The sequence below is a fragment of the Polychytrium aggregatum genome, assembly GCF_025602895.1.
Source record: "Polychytrium aggregatum strain JEL109 chromosome Unknown BJ171scaffold_3, whole genome shotgun sequence".
In the NCBI taxonomy this organism is placed as follows: domain Eukaryota; kingdom Fungi; phylum Chytridiomycota; class Chytridiomycetes; order Polychytriales; genus Polychytrium; species Polychytrium aggregatum.
The window spans coordinates 332,124-351,758 of record NW_026516205.1 but is presented as its reverse complement, the minus strand read 5'-3'; the positions used below and the strand labels follow the sequence as shown (position 1 = coordinate 351,758).

Here is a 19,635-nt window from a genome sequence, read left to right as displayed (position 1 = left end):
ACTCTCGGATTCACCATTGCTATTCGTCGGCTTCCGCAGCCATGTCTTTGGCGTCAACTGCGACATTGTGGGAAACATATGGTACCTCGACGAGCAAACTGTCCTCTACCCCGCTGGCTCGCAGCTGATCATCTACAACATCGAGCAAAAAACCCAGCGATTCGTCACCATCGCCGAGGGCGACGGCATCTCCACCATGGCCATCACCGGAACGGCTCCCTCCAACCCGGGCAATTTGACGGCCAACATGGGCACAAGCCAGAGCACCAATCTGCCGATTGTCATCGCTGTGGCCGTCCGGTCTGAGGAGCGTGGGCCCAGTGTTGTCCTTGTGGATTTGCAAGCGACCAGACGAAGGAAGATCCTGAGCCCCGGTGACGGAACCCAGTCCAAGGTATGTTGTGGGAATGCACAGATGGGTCAGAGCCTCGTCGATCTGCCGCGGTGCGATACGGCGACCAAGCCTCGGTATATGTCTCAGTCACTCGGCTGATGTGCTGCCTTCGTCCACTATTCCACGCGCAGGAGTTCATTTCGATCGCATTCTCTCACGACGGCAAGAACATAATCGGACAGAGCGGCGCGCCAGACTGGTACGCTATCGTCTCGCCTATCGTTGCCAGCGAGCAATTCGGTGCTTGGAAACAGAGGATCCGCTGCATCATGGATACTACTGGCCGTAGCATGGGCCGTTTCACTTGGGTGGGTGGGTGGATCGATCGTGACCGAGTCCCACAGCAACTAATCGGCCGACCAATAAACAGGAATCTGTACTATTGGGGATATGAAAAGCCCAAGCTCTATGCCACCATTCGCTCCACCAGCAACGCCAACGCAGAGATTCATCAAATGTCCTGCAATCCTTACGACTCGGGCGCCACTCAAGTGTGCGTCACTGGCAACGGCATATTCAGGATCTTTCGATACAGCGAAGGCAACTTTAAACTCCTCAGCCAACAAAAGTCCGACAAGGTAGCTATCGACGCTACTGTCGATGCTGCTGTTGATGCTGCTGTTGATGTTGCTGTTGATGTTGCTGTTGATGTTGCTATCGATGCTGCTGGTCCGTTCGCACTTGGCTTGATCTTCTCCGCACGAAGTGGTCTCTGCCAGAGTCTGGTGCGAGTGTCGCCTCATTTTGTTTGCCTTGTCTCACTCGAATTGCCACAATTCTGGACAACTCTGCACTCACCAACAACCCGCAGAACTTGCTGTGCCATACGTGGGTGTCCGACACACGGGTGGTGGCCGGAACAGAAGATTCCAAGCTGCTCGTCTACGACTCGGGCGACCTCATCCTCGAAATCTCCTATACCCCGCCCCTCTCGACTATTTCTATCCCGACAACGCCTTCGGAGTTTCCAGACACGCCCTCGAGGCGCCTGTCGACGTCGATCCTGACGGTGATTGCGTTTTCCGGCGGCCTCATTGCTGGCACCAGCTTTGGCATGTGCGTGCTCTTTGAAAAGACCGAGGACAATTTTCTCTTCAAGAAGGTCAAGGAGTTCATGCTCGAGGAGGCTGCCGTTCGCTCCATCTCCCTCAGCCCCACCGACGATACTGCCGTGTGCACGCTGATCAATAGCCAGATCTATCTGGTGACCCTGGATTCTGATTCGAGCAAGGTGGGCCCAAGACCACACCGCAGCGGCATAGATATTAGCATCCGAGTCACCGGTGATGTGGATCAGTCTGCGTGCTCGATCTTCGTCGCTGACATGGTCTCGGAGGACACGCGAACTTGCACCCTGACGAATCTAATGCCTCTGCGTGAATGTTCAGGGCGAGGAAATCAAGTGTGATCGTCTGTGCCAACCGTTCCATCACAAGCAAATCGTCGGCATGGACACGTGTGCCAGAAAGCCTTTGATCGCAACATGTGGCCAAGACAAGTCCGTGCGCATTTGGAACTATGCCGACAACTCGATTGAGGTTGTCAGGTTCTTTGAAGACGAGCCACAGAGGTGAGAGCCGCTTGTCAGAACAGAGCCATAGATCCGTCCGATGAGTGGTAGCGGGGGATATTCGACGAACAATGTCACCATCCTCACCATCTCGCGCTGCGCATTGGTCCTGGCAGTATTGCTCTCCATCCCTCAGGTCTTTACGTGCTTGTTGGATTCAGCGATTCGCTCAAGCTGATGAATGTGCTGATCGACGATGTGCGCCCTTACTGGGAACTCAACATCCGTGGCTGTCGGGAGGTGAGCACCCGCAAGCACATGATGAACCCCCCTCCCGGCTTGTCATCCTGCGGCTAGTTGGCCTCCAGTATGGGTCGCTAACACTCACGGTTCCGATCATTCAGTGTCGTTTTAGTAACGGTGGACATGTAAGCTGCTTCGTATGCCTCGCAAGCGCAGACCAAAATTGATGCACAGTCACTGACGCTTCAACCACGCACTCTCCTGCAAACATAGTACTTTGCGTCGGTCTACGGCTCCACCATCGGCATACACAGCACATGGTCATTCGACACCGTCACCACTCTTAAGGGTCACCAGGGCAAAGTCAAGAGCATCATGTGGAACCAAGACGACAGCCATCTTGTGTCGTGCGGCATCGACGGCTCAGTTTTTGACTGGAACATCCGCACGGGCCGCCGCGACGGCGAAGTCAATACCCCAGATGTGGTCCATACATCGGCCTGCTACACCTCAGACTCAAAGCTTATATACACTGTTGGAAACGACGGGATACTGCGGGTGTGTTCGAATGCCGATGCTGATGCTGATGCTGATGCTGATGCTGATGCTGATGCTGATGGTAGTATCATTCATCCCAGCCCTGACTAACTCATCCATATATGAACTACAACAGGAAATCTGTGAGTCTCGGGTGAACCGCGAGTTTCCTATCAAAGGGAATATGATTCATCGTAAGTACGTGGAGAGGTCGGCTCAGTCGCTAGCCGGCGCCGGGTGGCCCTCGCTCACCCGATGTACTGACACTTGTGTGCGGCGATCATCACGCACAACAGTGTTGATATCACGGACAGGAAAGCTCTTCTTTGGAGGTATGTGTGGGCCAAAGTTCCATTCTCGAGGGCAGAAAAACCCTGCCGCTATAAACCATGGCATCGACGTGCACAGTAAACAGGAAGGCATGGAGCAGCGTAGCAGAACCCGAGGACATGTAGCTTGTCGAATCACTGGCGCAAGCATCATGCCAGTGTTATTGAAACCTGGCTATCTCCGTCTCGTCTCAGCAACGGCTCACGGGCGGGTTCGGGCCACAAAGTATCCCTTTGGGGCAGACCTATCGGGTCTTCAAAATGACTATCAAGAGACCATGAGTCACAGCGGAGCGGTCTCTCGCATCCGGCTCTCGTATGACGACCAGTTCCTGTTCACCTGCGGCGAGGACGGATGCCTGTGGGTTTACAAGGTCCTCGACAAGGAGACCCGCAGCTTCAAGCGCGAAAAGGAGTGGAGCTACTCGGACGAGGTGGGCAAACTTGCCGCACAGAGGCTCAGAGGCTCAGAGGCTCAGCCATACATAGACCCATGAGTGCCTCAGTCCGATATCGGCGAGTAACCTGTTGGTGTCTCGGCCCGTGTAGATCCTGGTCACCAAATCCGATCTCAAGGACAACTACAAGATCATGAACGAGCTAAAACAGCGAGTCGAGGTGAGTTTACCGTCCACGGGTAGCTGCACGCTCCCTCTAAACTCGCCTCACGCATCCATTTGCGATGGGCTGCTCTGATACCTGCGTTGGCCACACGTTGGTGCATGCGTATCGTCCGGGCAGGAGCTCAAGGCCGACAATGAAACCCAGCTGCGACTCAAAGACCTCAACTACAGCGAGAAGCTCAGGGAGCTCACCGAGAAGTACATGATGGAGATTGAAGGCTTAAAGGAGGTACAGTCCATCTTGTGCAGCAACGTTGAGTCACCTCGCACAGTCACGACGGGAACTGCCGCTGTTCAAGTGCCTGACTGTCTTGTCACCATCTTGCATGACAGCAAACAGAGATGCTCAAGAACGAGCGCGAAACCAACGAGCGAATGCACATGCAAGAGCTTGACTCCTTCCGCACAAAGTACCGCGATGAAATCAATATGATCGATACCGCCTTCAACAAGAAGATGGAGGTCCAAAACGAAAAGTACTTTGAGCTCAACACCAAGACGGCCGAGCTGAAGCGGCAGTGGGAAACTCAGATCTCTGACACGGAAAAGTTCCACAAGGCACGGCTGCAAGAGATATCCGAGTATTACAAGCGCAAGATCCAGGAGCGACAGGATGAGATATTGCAGGTGAGAGGCAGAAGTGTTGTGTGGTCAAAGCGGCGAATCGATGGGACGGGTTGGATTTGAATCGCAGCCAAGTTATCAGATAGGCTGGTTTTGCATCGTGTCCGATAGACTCGATCGGATACGCACACTTCCTGCACTTCATACCCACCGTGGAGAAGGGTACAGGTAACTTGGGCGCAAGTGGGTGAACCCATGACTTACGTCCAAGTCGTGATCCGCCCCTGTGTCCACCGCCAACACCAGCTCAAGTCGCAGTTTGGAAGACAAAAAGTCGACTTTGAGAGCAACCTACGCGAGATCGAGGTTGACACCGAAGAAGAGCTGCTGCAGATTGCCCATCACTTTGAAACCAAACTGAGAGACGAGCGGGACTCGCTCAGCGTCATCCGCGAAGAAAACTCTGCAATGAAGCATCGGTACGATTGTCTGACCAAGGAGATTGAGGATCACAAGCAAGAGCTTGCCAAGATGTTCTACGAAGAGAAGCGACTCCATTCGATCATCAAGAGCTTTGAGAAGGACATTGTCGGTGTCAAGCGTGAGGTAAGCGCCAGAGCCAGACACACAAGCACAAATGGATGAATGTATGAGTGGATGCAAGAGTTTGAGCGACGACTGTGAGAGACCGAGATGGCCCTCTGGTGTCGGAGACGACTTGTTGCAACATCTCCAAGTCGCCCCACACACACACACACACTCACTCACTCACTCACTCACTCACTCACTCACTCACTCACTCACTCACTCACTCACTCACTCACTCACTCACTCACTCACTCACTCACTCACTCACTCACTCACTCACTCACTCACTCACTCACTCACTCACTCACTCACTCACTCACTCACTCACTCACTCACTCACTCACTCACTCGCACGCCTGTTCCAGATGCAAGAGCGAGACGATACTATCCAGGACAAGGAGAAGAGAATCTACGACCTCAAGAAAAAGAACCAAGAGCTCGAAAAGTTCAAGTTTGTGCTGGACTACAAGATCATGGAGCTCAAGAAGCAGGTTGAGCCCCGTGAGCGAGACATTGTCACCCTGTCCAACCAAATCAAGGTGAGCGCCGCCAACACAGGCTCGATCTGCGCTTGTAGGCGAGGCAGGAGGACTGAAGAGGGTGTGCTGCATAGTTGTAGCGTCCGTCAGGATCACTCACTGAGCGCTGCTTGGCCTGGTGCAGGAAATGGACATCGAACTGCACGCCTACCACAAGCGGCACGATGTCCTCAACACGGCCATCCAGGACCTCTTGATGAAGGTGAAGGCGACCGAGCACGAAGCCAACGTTGAGACATGGAAGGGGCGAGAGGTCCGGTCGATCCTCCGACGCATCCAAGGTGATCTCAAAGGGCTCGGCAAGGATCCCGAGGATTTGGATATGACCAAGGTATCTGGGCTGCTGAAGCACAACTGCACGCATATGTCATATTGGGCAACTCAGTAGACATCTCAGCCGGGCAACTCTGCAGGCACTGTCGGCAAGCATATGGGCCAAGGCAGAGCGATGGCTCCACTAACGCCCATGTTCCCCACCCCCCAATAGAAAAAGGTCGTGGCGATGTTCCATAAGTATGCCAATACCCCAGATGAGCTACCACAGCCGCCGCCCGAGGCTGCACTGGCTCCCGCCAACGAAAGTGAGGACGGCCCCAAGGACGACGAAATAGAAGAAGCACAGCAGCGAGAGCATCTCGAGAGCACCGCCAAGACCCTCCGCCACGAGCTGAACAAAGGAGCATCCAACCGATACGCCGAGAATCTCCGGATCATGCAAGAAAACGTAGCGTTGCTAACGTAAGGGGTTGGAGCCTGAGCGTCGATACCGAGCGAGGTACATGTTTGAGCACTTTGTGCTCGCTTGACATTGCGCTGAGACTTCTGCCGACCTCTGAACGGGCAGAGAAATCAACTCGCTGAGAAAGGACCTCAAAGCCTCGCAAAAACGGACACAGAGGCTCAACAATGCCATCAACCACGGGACCACACTCTCTCCCGAAGACCTCAAGCTGATCCTTCCGCGGAGAAGCAAGCCAAACTCGAGTACGATACGTCGATGTTGCAGAGCAGAGTGGCGGCGAATGGGCTCCCAAGGGCAGTACCTCGACTTTGACCCAGACTGACGTCTTTGCTTCTCTTCTCACCAGCGACGAGCGGCCTTCTCGGCAACATGCCTGGGCAGAAGCGAGTGGGTCTACCCACCATCCCACCGTCCGAGAAATGAATGCTCCATCCGTTTACTCCACACAAGCAATACATCCTTGAGAGCAATCGAGGCACCCAGTGATGGGGCCTGGGCCGAAACGTCGTGCAATTGTGGGCTATCTCTCGCTGTTGAGAGTTCGACATGTTTAGAGTCCAACGCTTCGTCATTGCTGCTCTACTTGGCATTGTAGTTTGGAAGTACGACGAGGCTGCACTGCCCCGCCCTGGGTAGTTAGAATCGATGGCGCTTGTGGAGCTAGTCCGATTGATACGTGTAGAATCCCTGGATACGGTGGGATATCTCTGGCAGGATGTCTCGGAGCTTAGGCAGAGCTGAAGCGGCCCGATCGCCCAAAGCCAGCCATAACAATCAGTGCAGCCCAGTAGAGTCGCATCGGAAGGTGCTCGAAGCACCTGGCGAGTCGGGTATGCGACTGGAAGCAGAGGGCTCTCGTCCATTTGTCAGCGCCAAGGTCGATCAACCAGGGTTGTTGCAGCCGCAGCACCTCGACCAGGGGGGTGGCAGTTGGCTGTATATGAGGCCGAGGGCAGCACCGGTTCAGAGCATGCATCCATCCACCGTAACAGCAAAGCAGCAAGCAGCACCGCACATCCGGTATCGACATTGCCGTCTCTACTCTCATCTCGCTCTGTTTGGAAGACCAATAGCCAGCGCACCTCCAGCAGGAACAACCCCCCCCTTTCCCGTCACAATGGAGCTCCATGAACTTGGCCGCCACTGCGCCGTCCCGGAATGCCACCGGTTAGACTACCTGCCCGTGCGATGCGGGTTCTGTCGGAAAGAGTATTGCCACGAACATCGCGAGACAAAGGATCACCCGGATTGCACCGGAAGACCCAGCCGGATCGTGCAGGTGTGCGGACAATGCCAGCAGCCCCTGTCCGGCACCGAAGTGGCCCCGCATGACTGCGATGCATACAACGCAAGGAGAAAAGCAGCAAAGAAGGCAAGCCGATGTCACGTTCAAGGCTGCTCGAAAACGACGCTGGTTCCGATGGAGTGCAGGGCATGCGGAAGGAGAATTTGCCTGGCGCACCGAGCGCCGCAGGATCATGCTTGCGTTCCAGCAATGAAGACAGGGCGGCTGGCCCAGGAGCGAGAGGGGCCCCAGAGGCATCTGACGGGGCCACAGCGATTCTTCACGGTTCAGTGAGCTGCTGGCCGGCGGAGCATGTGCCGGCGATGACTGCGTCTGGATGCAGGGCGAGCATCACCATGAGCCGAGGCACTTTGAGAAAGAACTCGGGGGCAGCTCGTCTGGGAAAGTCGAAATACATCAGACATAACAAGCAGCATCGATTGGCTGCAGTCGCGGCTGTGCTGGATTGCGGACGCATGACCCCACCATGTGAGCTGCTCGGCCTTCTGCGAAGGGAAAGAGGTCCACCGCGGGGAGTCGAGACGGAACGAGATGGGACGAGATGGGATGGAACGAGATGAGATGAAATGCGAACGTGTCGGATCTTGTGTGCGGGCAAATGGAAAGGAAAGGAGCCACCTGCTCCCAGACGGGCATCGTCGAGCGAAATGAACAGGGCCGTGTGGTGGAGAGGGGGCGCATCGACGAGGCCGATCGAAGAATGGGACGTGGGAAGAGGGACAGTGCTGGAAAGCCGCCATGGACGGCCAAGGGCGACCATGGACCATCTGGCGCCACCGACTGGCATGCGACTGCATTCAGGACTCGTTCGGGACTCGTTCCAGGACAGAGCGGCGGTGCTGGAGGGATCAGCAGACGACCGCGGCAGACGACAGAATGATCAAGGCAGCATGTCGCACACAGGCCCGATGGCTCGCCCATGCGCAAATCGGAAAGCAGAAAGTCTGGGGGGCGACCTGGTGGGAAGCACTCGATTCGCACCATGTGTGAGCCTGGGCCGCAGGAGATGCGGTTGTGTGCAGAGTGGAGTTGCATAGCACAGCACGGGGCAGCACGGAGCAGCGTCGGGTGGGAAGCCAATGTCGAAGACGCAGTCGCCATTGGACCTTCAGTGGGAATCGTTTGCCGCTGATGTTCCCGCCCCGACCTTCTTGTGAGAAGCATCCGCGACTGAGGACCCGTTCGTCATTCGTTCCGAGCCCAGCACAAGGGCGGTGGGTCAGCCGATGCTCGGTTGAGTCGGCTGCCGACGACCAGAGGACCGCGCACGGGCGCGTGCCGCAACAAGGCGCGCCCACGGCCCGCCCAGCCGGCGAGCCACCCCGGACACGAGGACACTGGACAGCATCGCAAGGACGATGGACATTGCTGCAGAGATGGACGCTGTGCTGAGAGGGGGGCTCGCAGACAGCAATGGATGTCTGTCCAGACCGTGGGGGGGTGGTGGAGTGGGCCTGTCGGTGGGCGGGTCGGTGGGCGCCGGTCAAATGATCGCTGGGCACAAAAAACGGAAAGGCTCATGGTCAGATGATGGGAACAAGGTCGGCACCGAGCCGCCAATGGTGAGAATGCGTTTCTGCTGTCGGTTGGGATCGCGAACGATCGATGGCTGCATCGAAGGTGCCGGGGGGGGGCTGGGCGATGCCGGGCCAAAGTCGAGCATAAAAAGCGCCGCCCGAGCGCCCTCCGTCTCGGCCACCACCGACCCTGCGCTCAACCCGCTCCAGCGTCCCTCAGTCCTCATCAAAGTTCTCCTCCTTCAATCCCTCCTCCTTCACCCGCAACCACCCCAGCCATGCTCGTCAACGCTGCCGCCGCCGTCGTTCTCTTCCTTGGCATTGCTGCCTCGGCCGATGCCGCCTCTGTCAAGAAAGGTACTGCCGCCCGATCTGTTTCCCACACCCCTGGCTGGTGTGTTTGATGAGTGTTCTGATTGCTTGGGTGTTTTGATTGCTTGGGTGTTCTGTTCCCACACTCTCCACACTCTCCACACTCTCCACACTCTCCACACTCACTGCCACGCAACCCATCCAACATACTCACCACCCACTGCCACCCATCCTACAGGCAAGTGGAGCAAGTACGTCAAGAGCCTCGACAAGGTCATTGGTTCCACCCAGAACACTGCCATCATGGCCTCCGAGTCGAGCCAGCTCCACTCCCAGTACCTTGCTCGCCAGAACGACTCGCAGTTCCAGGGTCTCGTCCAGCAAGTCCGCAGCCACCTCCACAGCGGCATTGATGCCAGCCTCCTCTCGGGTTCCATCGTCTCTGACAAGTCGGTCGAGTCGATCCGCCAGAACGTCTTTGTAAGTACTCGGCGCGACAGAATGCTTGTGCATTGGTGCATTGGTGCATTGGTGCATTGGTGCATTGGTGCATTGGTGCATTGGTGCATTGGTGCATTGGTGCATTGGTGCATTGGTACATTGGTGCATGCCATGCTCTTGCCATCCACCTCATTCACCCATTCGCTCACTCAATCACTCTCCATCAACTGCCACCAGGGAAACGGTGCCTCTGCTGAAGACACCCAGACCCAGTCCGAGGCCGTCCTCGCTGCCGTTCTGCCCACTTCCTGGGACTCTCGCAGCTCGGGATGGGTCTCGCCCATCAAGGACCAGGGTCAGTGCGGCAGCTGTGTCGCCTTCTCTTCGGCCGCCGCCGTCGAGAGTACCTTCTTGAGCCAGGGAACCTCCATCATCGTCTCCGAGGCCGACATCTTCTTCTGCCTTGCCGCTGGCCAGGCTCAGTGCAGCACTGGCTGGTACCCAAGCTCGGCCGCCAGCGCCATCTCCAGCCGCGGTGTTGTCACTGAGCAGTGCTTCCCTTACACTGCCGGCACCGGCCAGGACCAGAGCTGCACCGACAGCAGCTGCTCTCGCACTGGTGGCATCTCTGAGAACTCCTTCAGCAGCGTCGACCAGTTCAAGCAGCACATCATGGCCTATGGCGCTGTCTTTACCGCCTTCACTGTCTACAGCGACTTTGAGAACTGCTGCAGCAACAACCAAATCTACATGCAGCAGTCCAACCAGCAGCTCGGCGGTCACGCCGTCGCCATTGTTGGCTGGGACGACACCAACCAAGCTTGGCTCTGCAAGAACTCTTGGGGCCCCTCTTGGGGAACCAGCGGTTTCTTCTGGATCGGATATGGCCAGTCCGGCATTGGCGCCACCAGCCAGACCTTTGGTTTCACTGTTGCTGGCAACCAGCCCACCACCACCACCAAGCCTGTCAAGACCACCACCACCACCAAGCCCGTCAAGACCACCAGTGGTCCCACTCCCTCCGTCAACCCTCCTCCTCCTCCTCCTTCGGGCAGCTGCACCGGTGCCGCTCCCAACAGCTATGTCTGCCAGAGCTCCACCAGCTACTTGTGGTGCGTTGGCGGCAACTCCTATGCCTACAACTGCCCTGCTGGCACCACCTGTGTCTCGGGCGTTAACTACCCCTGCTCCTGGTAAACAACCCACCCATCCATTCTATGAAGGTGATTGATCGTGTGGACACTGTTGTTGAAGTAGTATCTGATACTACTACAGCAACACTGCTGTCTCTGGCCAGCGCTTCCTCGACTGAGAACCTGGCCCGATCAAAGTGAATCTCTATCCTTCAAACCACTCGACCTTGTACCTTGCTCTGTTGTATTCTTTACCCGCTGGCGTCGATCCGTTTATCCCCCACTGCCCGGGACTGTGTCTCGGGTTCCTCTTCTCCTCTGCCTCCCCGCTACTTTCTTCCGCCGCCCTCTATGATCTCTGTCTGGCTCCATGGCCCAAGTCGGCGGCCATGGCAATGCTATCCAGTGTGATTGTACCCTCAAAGCTGTCCGTAGTTCATCGATAATATATTGTTACTTTCTGTGTATGTGTCTTCTATCGAACGATATCGAAGTCAAGAAAGCACACCTTTTACAGCGTTTCCAAAATGAAATGGGACACCCCGTTTTGAGCCATGACAGGGCTTTTTTCTGTGACCTGAATACACCCACCCACTCATTGCAGTCATGGCCAAGCACAACGCCCTCGATTTTCGCATCGCTGCACTGCGACCGGTGGTCTTCACTCGGAGGCTGCCAAAGTGATCTGTTATATTTCTTATGGCATAGTTAGACGCATGCCATCGCATACCACGCTGACAAATGGGTTGTGGGCAGGTGTTCCATTTCATTTTGGAAACGCTGTACAAAGCTGTCGAGGTGGTTGAATGCATGCACCACACGTTTGCATCGTGACACCAATGTCGGTTGATCATCACCAAAGCAGATTCGCCGCATCTATTCGGGGTTTGCTTCATCAATCAAAGCCACCCGATTAACAGCCAAGACCGTAATAATCGCATGGCTTCTCTACTGGGTCTACAGATCACTCTGCTGATGGCAGGGTTGATGTGAAGATCACAGATGGGTGTCATCCTGTTTCGTTCTGGGCATGCTGTGTTCGTCAATCTGCTGTCGCCGCTCATTCTCGCAGTCACATATCCTCCGTTTCCATCTTCTGGCATTCGCGCCTGTATCTGGTGAGTTGCAGCTCTGGTGCAGCATAAACTCGGCTTGCATTGCTTGGCAGCCCCGACAGCAATAGAGGCCACCACTGGGATCGGCCGGCTGTTGCTTCTGGATCGAGCGCAAGCAGTCGGGACAGACAACGATCAGCAAGTGGCAACCCTGTCCCGCGCATTTGGCGAGGTGGTCCTGTGGCTTCCGACACTGCTGGCACTGCGAAACGGGGCTCGACTCCGGGCCGCATGCTTCGGGGATCAGTCCAAGGGACTGTCGAGCGTCAAAGACGTAGTTTTTGCCGCGAAAGAGGCTGACAGTGGAGCTTGCTGGGGGCGGGTTGAACTCCTGGCCAGCCGCCTCGGTCTCGTCGTTGCCGGCGATGGGGTTGTAGAGATGCTTTTGAATATCGAGAAGCTGTGATTCTCTGCTGACTGCCGAGGCCGACAGAGTCGAACCCGGCGGATCCGAGTTCCGTGCTCGTCCATTGATCCACTCGATGTACATGTGTATGCCGCCCTCGAGCATGTACACGGGCATGTCCGTCTGCTCCATCACCCACGCAGATGCTTTCTCGCACCGAATCCCGCCTGTGCAGTAGGTGATGATTTCCTTCTTCCCGCTCAAGAGCTGGTCGCGGTTGGTCTCAAAGTAGTGTGGAAACGACGAGAACTTGCGAATCGGCGGCAGGACAGCCCCCTCAAAGAAGCCGATCTTGGACTCGTAGTAGTTGCGGGTGTCGAGAATCAGATAGTTATTGGGGTCGTCGAGGGCCTGGCTCAGCTTCTGATGGAATTCTGGCGGTGTTAGACCAACGAGCTTGGGTGTGTCTGTTCCCAGATGCCGCATGGTACTGGGCGTCTGGACCGAGTTGTTCAGGCCCAGTGGGCAGATCTCAGGGACGGCCTTGATCGAGAGCGAATCAAAGACTGGCCAACGGATCAAGCAAAAGTCCATCAGTCCACTTGAATCTAGTGCATCGTGTCCAGCGATCCCGCAGTGATCCCATAGTGACCCCATGCACGATATGGTCTGCTTGCCCACATGCACTCTCCGAGACCTTGAGTTGCAGCGACGCCTTGCACAGCGCAGCACCTCCATCCCAATGCCCTCAATATTGCAATCAAGTTCGGCTTATTACCATGGATGCATCCAGGACTTGGCTTGAAAAAGCAGTAGAGCTGGGGCGTCCACTCGAGCCGGCCATCCGAATTGGTGTTGCCGCTCGAGCATCCCCAATCGGAATCACCAAAGATTGGCAAGGATGCAAAGGCTTGGACAAACTTGTCAATATCGTCGTCCGATCCGGCCAGGGTGACGTTGAGTCCTTCGGACGAGATTCGAACCTTGAGTGGGTGAGTGAGTGGGTGAGTGAGTGGTGAGTGGTTGGTAATTGGAGCAACCCAAGTCAAGGCACCGTCAGAAACCCGCTGCTGGGCTTGGATCCAGACATTGGTTGATGGTTCATCAAGATCCATTGCCCTGGACCACCATGAATGCAACCTTTGGGCGGATGCATAGGAGAGACCTCCACCAGAGCGGTCTCCACCAGAGCGGCCTCGATAATACCTTGCCCGTCAAACCGGCACAGAGCCGCTCCATCGCCTTGCAGAAATCCGTGGGGTCATCGACGGCGCAATACTTGTAGAACAGAATCACCGTCCCAGAGCCGTCGCATTGGCAACGCAGCGCCACCGAGTCTGATGAGCCCTTTGCGGCTCTCCGTCCAGTGAACGGTGCTGAGGCTCGACGATCTTGCTCCTCGCCATGAGCACGGTCGTCGCTTGGGCCATGTTCCGAGGTGCCGTTTGAGTCCTGCGACTTGGAGGGCGTTGCTAGCAGAGAGTCCAGGGCCTGTAAGATATCGGCGGCATGATCTCGGCTGATGTGCCGTGAGATCTCGGGCAGCAGGGCAAAGGTGTGCCCACAGCAGACCCAGGCATCGGATCGGCTGGTTGAGTCGTCAGAGATCCGAGCCCGCTCGACCAGGGAATAGAGCGCCTTTCGCTTGGCAGCAGAGAATGTCAGGGAGGCCATGCGGGGGACTTGAAGCCAGACTCGAGTGGGTGCAGGCGTTGTTGTGCGGCTTGCAGCAGCCAGACGGATCGAGAGTCGAGCGCTGGAGTGGATGCTGGGTTGGCAGTCGACCGATCTGATCCGAACTGATCTGAACGAGCATCAGATCGGTCGCCACGTGCCCGCCAAAAGAGTCATGACTCTTTTTTTTTCTTCTTCCTCCCTTTGGCCCCATCCACCTCCAAGAGCAGTGTGGAACACGTCGGGTGCTCCCCCGCCACGTTTTATTTTTTGCTATTTGTTTCTTGGGAGAACTACATACATGGATCCCGCATCGGGCGCAGAGCAGAATCGTGGCCCCTCGGTACTGTGGCAACCATTCAACCATCACAAAAAACCGTTTCACACAGCCGCGGCGGATCCTACCACACATCCTCCACTCGGGTTCGGCAGGATCGCTCGGGAGTAGACAAGGCTCTCTCGGCGACACTGACAGCCAAAGAGTGAGACAGACATTGGCCGGGATCGGCAGACACGCAGCTCAGAGCCTCTAGGCGTAGTTCTCGAGACTCTCCTCCTCGAACTTGAAGGTGAAGTAGTCGTCGTCAAAGTGATGCAGCCGAACGTAACCATCCTCACCGCCCGAAGCAAAGCTGTGATGAGAATAGAGACAGGAGCGCAGTGTCAGCGGGACGGTACACTGAGCATCCAGCGCTCGATCTCAGCATTTGATCTCAGTCACTCGGGTGCAGAGTGAGGAGTGCGGGAACAGGCCGCTGCCTACCTCTTGCCATCAGGGTGGAATGCCAGCGTGTTGATGGGACCAAAGTGGCCCTTGACACGGCCAATCTCCTCCTCAAAGACTTGGTGGTAGAATCTGTCGGTCATCATGACAACAAGAATGAGCGACAGGACGGGCCATGGGGCAGACCACCTTCGGGCACGAGACTGTGAGGGGGTACCATGATGCGCCCTGGAACCTTCACGGCGTCACAATCCGACTTACCGGACTTCGAACTTGCCCTCCTTGACGTTGGTCTGGGTGACGGTCATGGCGTCCTGACCACCACCGAGGATGATCTGTCGCGAACCAGAACAAGACAGACATTTCCAATCAGCGCCAGATCGAAGCTCAAGCCCTTGTATCGAAGCAAGGGGTGGGCAATGCTCCTCTCCATTCTCGGTGAATGCAGAGCGGGTAACACGTACGTGCGGTCGGATGGGAGAGATCGCGGCGGCGTTGCAGGGTCGCTCGGTAACAAACTGCTTCAGAACCTTCAGAGTGGCCGTGTCATAGATCTGACACGAGTGGTCTCGCGAGGCTGTGATGAAGAAGGTCTTGTCCTTGGAGAACTGAATGTCCTGGATGGTGGCCTTGTGGTTCTCCACCCGCTTGAGTCGGTTGCCGGTCTGAGACGCGGTAGTCCATTCCAGGATGCGACAGGGGAGGAACATTAGTTGGCCATGCTGCAAATACCAGGCATCATATCGGCAGGCCAAGGATGCGACGCACGGGGTATGCATCTGCCGACGGTACTTACGGCAGGATCCCACAGCGATATTGAGCCGTCTTCATGGCCCGTCAAGATGTATTCGTTGAGGGAACACCAAACAGCGACGGTGGCCTTTGATCCGGTGATGATGATTTTGTTGACGGGCTCTTCGGTTTCTGGAGACGGGCGAGAAGAAGCCACGATCAGCGAGCTATCCAGGACTCTGGAATCTGGCTGTACAGCGACGGCAGAAGCAGCAGTCGAGGAGATCCGATTGTCACGCTGCCAGTAGCAACCGTGTCTGCAGCAGCTCAGAAAATGCCACATCAATCAATCGATCAGAGGAACGGTCCATACGGTCAGCAACGTTGTCTTCGATGGGGACAATGTGGATGGTCGAGGGCTGGCCCATGACGGCATCGGTAACGAAGAGAGCCTGCTTGTCGCCTTCGGCAAAAGAAACAGCACGGACGGCAGTGCGGGTGTTCCAGGTGAAGAGACACTTTCCGGTGTAAACGTCCCACATTTTGCAGGTTTGGTCAGCGGAGCCGGTCAGGAGGCGTCGGCTGTCGACTGGGATGGCGAGCAGCGGGGTGGGTGCATTGAGTGGTGGGGATGAAGCCACAGAGTCCAGATCGCGAGTATTGTGTCCGAGCACAGCGAGAGAGCCATGGGCGAATCGATTCGAGTTGATGCGCAATCGGTGTCCGCACGAAGGGCCGCAGTCGAATCGACAATCCCGAGACGGCAAGATAGAGAAGTCGATGCAGCGTGAGTGGGTGAATATGCATCTGCACAAAAGCGAGGCATCCGGCCAGGCCAGGTATTGACGTAGCGCTGTCCATGGATACGACGCCGCTGCGATTCCTTTGTCTCGGGACAGTGGATCCGGTGCAACTCACCGGAGATATCCAGGTCCCAGACGGTGCCGTTGTGGCCATTGTATGTGCCCAGGCGCTCGCCGTTGTGGGAGAACCAGACCGAGGGTGTAGAGTCCTTCGAGACAGTGAACAGGAGATCGCCGTCTCGGTTGTATCTGATCTTTGTCAGCGAGCGGGTGTGTCCCTTGAGCAGGATGGGTCTCTGTGGAGCAGGGGGGAGGAAGGAGAGAGACAGAATGCAAGCGGTGCAGATCACGGTCAGGACCAGATTGGGCCAGAATAGAGCACGCATGATACTAGGTCCGATCCATGGCCTGTGATGACAAGCGACGAGATGGAGAGCAGCGTCGACGATCCGAGCGAGCGTCCGCTCGATCGAGAGCAGGCGACATCGGCTGCGATCTAGGAGCATTGTTGACGGCCACGAGCACGGTGACTGACCATGGCTGATCTGTACGGAAGGAGGGGAAGCTGGCCGGCAGGCGGGAGGCGACGGCGAACGGGTTCTGTCGAAGACGGAGGACTTGCAGGGACGACGAGCCAAAGCAGGTCGTGAGCAGGCGGGAGTGGATGTGTCGTCGACAGAGGTCGTTCGGGACAAGTTTTTGCGTCTCCACAGACCCGAACAGACAAACGCCCGACTGGGCCGCAAAAGGCGAACGCGAAAAAAAAAGTGCAACCGCACTGGAGTGCGGCTCGATCCGCGGATCGGGTGGCTGGATCCGCCCGCGATCGGCCCCGGTTTTGGGCCTGTGGCTCGCCGTTCCCTGCCCGATCGCACCCGACCACTCCGTCCCGATCGCACCCAGCCGCAGGCCCAGCCCAGTCGCAGATCCAGTCGCAGATCCAGCCCAGTCCGTGCCGGTACAAGCAGAGCCCAGCAACGCCATGGAGAAGAAACCGTCGACGTATCAAGCCCTGTTGGTGAGACTGCTCGTTCGGCACATGCAGCAACGTATCTAGGCCGGCGCCGTGATCGTGCATCCAGGTGCTGGGGCCAACGACAAAGCGAGTGCATCAGCCAGATCGTCTGAGCCGATGGGCTGGGTGCGATTCATGGGTTCCAAAGCACGCTGTATGGCTGGGGGTGTGGTCCCAGGGTGCCTGTGGTCTGACGACGCTGTCCACCGCATGTCCCAGGCAGGCGGCATCGCAGGCACTGCCGTCGACACTTGCCTCTTTCCGCTCGACACCATCAAGACCCGGCTGGTATGTATCGGCGATCTCGCTCGATTGCTACGACGTGCCGAATCGGGCTGTAACGGAGCACTGCTCAACGACAATTCTCGCAATCCGACGATCGTGTATGTGCTGCCCTGAACCACTAGCAATCCAAGCAAGGCTTTGCGGCGGCCGGCGGTTTCCGAGGAGTGTATTCGGGTCTCTCGTCCGCTGTGATCGGATCAGCGCCGTCTGGTAAGCGACCGCAGCCAGCCTCGGTGCTGGGGAATGCCATGAACGGCCACAACACCTCCTCTCGATCGGCGCCCGGATGATCCACGGGATAGGTTCGGTCGCCGCAGCCAACACATCGCCCAGCTCGGGACTCATGCCGGTGTTCCCGTCGCAGCTGCCCTGTTCTTTGTCAGCTACGAATACGTCAAGAGCAACTTGGCTGCAAGGAGCGCCAACGGCCAGTCTAATGCCGCCACCCATATGATTGCCGCCTCGTGCGGAGAGATTGTAGGTGAATGAGGCATTGGTTCTCAGGAACCGGGCCGATCTTGTCTGCGTGCGACATGGGCGGACTATGCCCTGCCCTGCCCTGCCCTGCCCTGCGGCCGACTCACTTGCATTGCTTGTGGCCGCCGGATCTGAGCAAAGCATGATCCCCCCTCTGTCCGCCAATGCGCTTGCCCTTGCCTCATCATTTGTCTCGAACGGACAGATGGCCTGTTCGGTGCGGGTGCCCACCGAGGTTGTCAAGCAGCGAATGCAAACGGGCCAGTACCACTCGGTGTCGAATGCTCTTCGGTCCATCCTGGGCACGGAGGGTTTCTTTGGATTCTACCGAGGCTACACCATGACGATCTTTAGAGAGGTGAGCAGCAGCAGCAGCAGCAGCAGCAGCAGTGACCCCCAGCTGGACTTGACATGCTTCGAGTAGCCGGAGTGTGATACTGAATCAGATCGTGTCATGAGGACAGCGTTTGGTATAATCGCCGATGGACGCTACTCTCGCAGCCAATGGCAAGCCTGGAATCGCTGTTGCTTTTCCCACATAGGCGTCTAACGATTGACGTCGTGCTCTCCATGGCCCCATCTAGATCCCGTTCACATGCATTCAGTTCCCGCTGTACGAGTACTTCAAGCGATCATGGAGCCACCTGCAAGGCCGCCCGACACATACATGGGAAGCGGCACTCTTTGGCTCGGTCGCAGGAGGCATCGCAGCAGCGCTCACGACACCACTGGATGTAGTCAAGACCCGGATCATGCTGTCGTCGCGGGTAAGACCTGTGCAGTGTCATTCCACGACAGATCGCTCTCTGTAATGATCCGTTGACGCATGGGCGAGTGGCATCTTCATATGGGCACTAACGCTTCCCTGCCCACAACCGGGTTGTGCCTTCCCAGTCGTCGAGCTCGCATCCGCCTTACACCTCCATCTTCCCGACCTTTGCCCGGATCGTCCGCGAGGAGGGCTACCGCGCACTCTTTTCCGGAATCGGCCCACGGGTGACCTGGATCTCGATCGGCGGATGCATCTTCTTGGGGGTGTATGAGGCCGCCCGTAAAACCCTGGTCGATGGCAAGATCTTGGCGTGAGCGGTATCAATGCACGCAGTCCTGTCGATGGACCCCTCCCACTCCGCGAGCTCGCAAGCTCACTCCCTCGTTCGAGTGAATAGTCACGGTTTGATCATGTAGATTGACGACGGGTCTCGCTGTCAACACCGTCCAATTACTCGATCACTGAAACCCACCGATGGATGGAAGTACCGGCTGCATCTCTGCGGCGATTCCACTTCTGCTTCTACCCAGAACCGCCCCTCCCCCTCCCTCCTGGATCGCGAGTATCTCGACCCGCCTCGCTTCAGTCCAAGAAAGCACTGAAGATGATTGTTTATTCGGAGTGGTGCAAGTCTGTAGAGGGCGATATAGAGGATAGCGAGAGATGGGAATCGAAAATAGAGGGGAGCAAATGGGAGGGGGAGGAATAGAGAAGAGAGGAAAAAGTGAAATTAAACGGCAAAAGTAGCAGCCACTTCCTCCATAAGACCAACGCAGAGAGGAGCACGGGAGAAAGAGTAGCCGTAAGAGCAAGTCAATGATTGATAAAGAGAGAGATAGAGGGAGAAAGGAGAAGGGAGAAAGAGGAGAAGAGATGGAGGGGAGGAGGTGTTGAAGAAGGGACGAGGAGAACAC

At 56.7% G+C, this 19,635-nt stretch overlaps 7 protein-coding genes across 7 annotated transcripts; 4 read left to right on the top strand and 3 right to left on the bottom strand.

The window, feature by feature from the left end:
- Positions 1 to 103: 103 nt before the first annotated feature.
- On the top strand, positions 104 to 3,263 carry BJ171DRAFT_626873 (WD40-repeat-containing domain protein; the record flags this gene model as incomplete). Its single annotated transcript, XM_053115535.1, has 11 exons — positions 104 to 394; positions 526 to 593; positions 765 to 972; positions 1,206 to 1,625; positions 1,783 to 1,964; positions 2,081 to 2,204; positions 2,309 to 2,332; positions 2,421 to 2,705; positions 2,821 to 2,878; positions 2,981 to 3,016; positions 3,209 to 3,263. Coding segments are annotated over 11 exons (1,751 nt in total), but the record flags the coding sequence as incomplete, so codon positions are not given.
- Positions 3,264 to 5,162: 1,899 nt separating this feature from the next.
- On the bottom strand, positions 5,163 to 6,759 carry BJ171DRAFT_487553 (uncharacterized protein). Its single transcript, XM_053109309.1, has 5 exons — positions 6,416 to 6,759; positions 6,172 to 6,311; positions 5,815 to 6,065; positions 5,452 to 5,658; positions 5,163 to 5,327 (listed from the first exon to the last, which is right to left on the bottom strand). The coding sequence occupies exons 1-4, from the start codon at positions 6,657 to 6,659 to the stop codon at positions 5,475 to 5,477; spliced, it is 819 nt and encodes a 272-aa protein (XP_052970963.1). The 5' UTR covers positions 6,660 to 6,759; the 3' UTR covers positions 5,163 to 5,327; positions 5,452 to 5,474.
- A 135-nt stretch (positions 6,760 to 6,894) lies between these two features.
- On the top strand, positions 6,895 to 7,774 carry BJ171DRAFT_487551 (uncharacterized protein). Its single transcript, XM_053109308.1, has one exon. It carries the CDS (start codon positions 6,902 to 6,904, stop codon positions 7,646 to 7,648), a length of 747 nt encoding a protein of 248 aa, XP_052970962.1. The 5' UTR covers positions 6,895 to 6,901; the 3' UTR covers positions 7,649 to 7,774.
- Positions 7,775 to 9,170: 1,396 nt separating this feature from the next.
- On the top strand, positions 9,171 to 10,957 carry BJ171DRAFT_471227 (uncharacterized protein; the record flags this gene model as incomplete). The annotated part of the gene is made up of 4 exons (XM_053108601.1): positions 9,171 to 9,249; positions 9,443 to 9,684; positions 9,883 to 10,757; positions 10,921 to 10,957. 4 exons carry the CDS (start codon positions 9,171 to 9,173, stop codon positions 10,955 to 10,957), a joined length of 1,233 nt encoding a protein of 410 aa, XP_052970961.1.
- Positions 10,958 to 11,496: 539 nt separating this feature from the next.
- Positions 11,497 to 14,077, bottom strand: BJ171DRAFT_487549 (uncharacterized protein). Its single transcript, XM_053109307.1, has 3 exons — positions 13,446 to 14,077; positions 13,018 to 13,222; positions 11,497 to 12,805 (listed from the first exon to the last, which is right to left on the bottom strand). Exons 1-3 carry the CDS (start codon positions 13,911 to 13,913, stop codon positions 11,775 to 11,777), a joined length of 1,704 nt encoding a protein of 567 aa, XP_052970960.1. The 5' UTR covers positions 13,914 to 14,077; the 3' UTR covers positions 11,497 to 11,774.
- A 63-nt stretch (positions 14,078 to 14,140) lies between these two features.
- Positions 14,141 to 16,876, bottom strand: BJ171DRAFT_487547 (WD40-repeat-containing domain protein). The gene is made up of 8 exons (XM_053109306.1): positions 16,708 to 16,876; positions 16,288 to 16,468; positions 15,743 to 15,958; positions 15,434 to 15,561; positions 15,102 to 15,302; positions 14,899 to 14,972; positions 14,677 to 14,769; positions 14,141 to 14,545 (listed from the first exon to the last, which is right to left on the bottom strand). Exons 1-8 carry the CDS (start codon positions 16,708 to 16,710, stop codon positions 14,443 to 14,445), a joined length of 999 nt encoding a protein of 332 aa, XP_052970959.1. The 5' UTR covers positions 16,711 to 16,876; the 3' UTR covers positions 14,141 to 14,442.
- Positions 16,877 to 17,057: 181 nt separating this feature from the next.
- Positions 17,058 to 19,107, top strand: BJ171DRAFT_169832 (mitochondrial carrier domain-containing protein). Its single transcript, XM_053105950.1, has 7 exons — positions 17,058 to 17,190; positions 17,407 to 17,475; positions 17,595 to 17,682; positions 17,837 to 17,949; positions 18,155 to 18,307; positions 18,534 to 18,716; positions 18,844 to 19,107. The coding sequence occupies exons 1-7, from the start codon at positions 17,155 to 17,157 to the stop codon at positions 19,033 to 19,035; spliced, it is 834 nt and encodes a 277-aa protein (XP_052970958.1). The 5' UTR covers positions 17,058 to 17,154; the 3' UTR covers positions 19,036 to 19,107.
- The last annotated feature ends 528 nt before the right edge of the window (positions 19,108 to 19,635 follow it).

What these genes read in the sequence shown, in the direction of transcription:
- BJ171DRAFT_487553 (XM_053109309.1), bottom strand. Translation starts at nt 6,659, where the DNA reads ATGCCAAGTAGAGCAGCAATGACGAAGCGTTGGACTCTAAACATGTCG. An exon ending in TTCTCAGCGAGTTGATTTCT is followed by an intron (nt 6,066 to 6,171) that starts CTGCCCGTTCAG and finishes CCAACCCCTTAC; the next exon opens with GTTAGCAACGCTACGTTTTC. An exon ending in AACATCGCCACGACCTTTTT is followed by an intron (nt 5,659 to 5,814) that starts CTATTGGGGGGT and finishes CAGCCCAGATAC; the next exon opens with CTTGGTCATATCCAAATCCT.
- BJ171DRAFT_487551 (XM_053109308.1), top strand. Translation starts at nt 6,902, where the DNA reads ATGCGACTGGAAGCAGAGGGCTCTCGTCCATTTGTCAGCGCCAAGGTC.
- BJ171DRAFT_487549 (XM_053109307.1), bottom strand. Translation starts at nt 13,913, where the DNA reads ATGGCCTCCCTGACATTCTCTGCTGCCAAGCGAAAGGCGCTCTATTCC. An exon ending in GTGCCGGTTTGACGGGCAAG is followed by an intron (nt 13,223 to 13,445) that starts GTATTATCGAGG and finishes CACCCACTCAAG; the next exon opens with GTTCGAATCTCGTCCGAAGG. An exon ending in AAGTCCTGGATGCATCCATG is followed by an intron (nt 12,806 to 13,017) that starts GTAATAAGCCGA and finishes TCCGTTGGCCAG; the next exon opens with TCTTTGATTCGCTCTCGATC.
- BJ171DRAFT_487547 (XM_053109306.1), bottom strand. An exon ending in CGAAGACAACGTTGCTGACC is followed by an intron (nt 15,562 to 15,742) that starts GTATGGACCGTT and finishes GCCCGTCTCCAG; the next exon opens with AAACCGAAGAGCCCGTCAAC. An exon ending in TCTCTCCCATCCGACCGCAC is followed by an intron (nt 14,973 to 15,101) that starts GTACGTGTTACC and finishes GGTTCGCGACAG; the next exon opens with ATCATCCTCGGTGGTGGTCA.
- BJ171DRAFT_169832 (XM_053105950.1), top strand. Translation starts at nt 17,155, where the DNA reads ATGGAGAAGAAACCGTCGACGTATCAAGCCCTGTTG. An exon ending in ACACCATCAAGACCCGGCTG is followed by an intron (nt 17,476 to 17,594) that starts GTATGTATCGGC and finishes CTGAACCACTAG; the next exon opens with CAATCCAAGCAAGGCTTTGC. An exon ending in GGATCATGCTGTCGTCGCGG is followed by an intron (nt 18,717 to 18,843) that starts GTAAGACCTGTG and finishes GTGCCTTCCCAG; the next exon opens with TCGTCGAGCTCGCATCCGCC.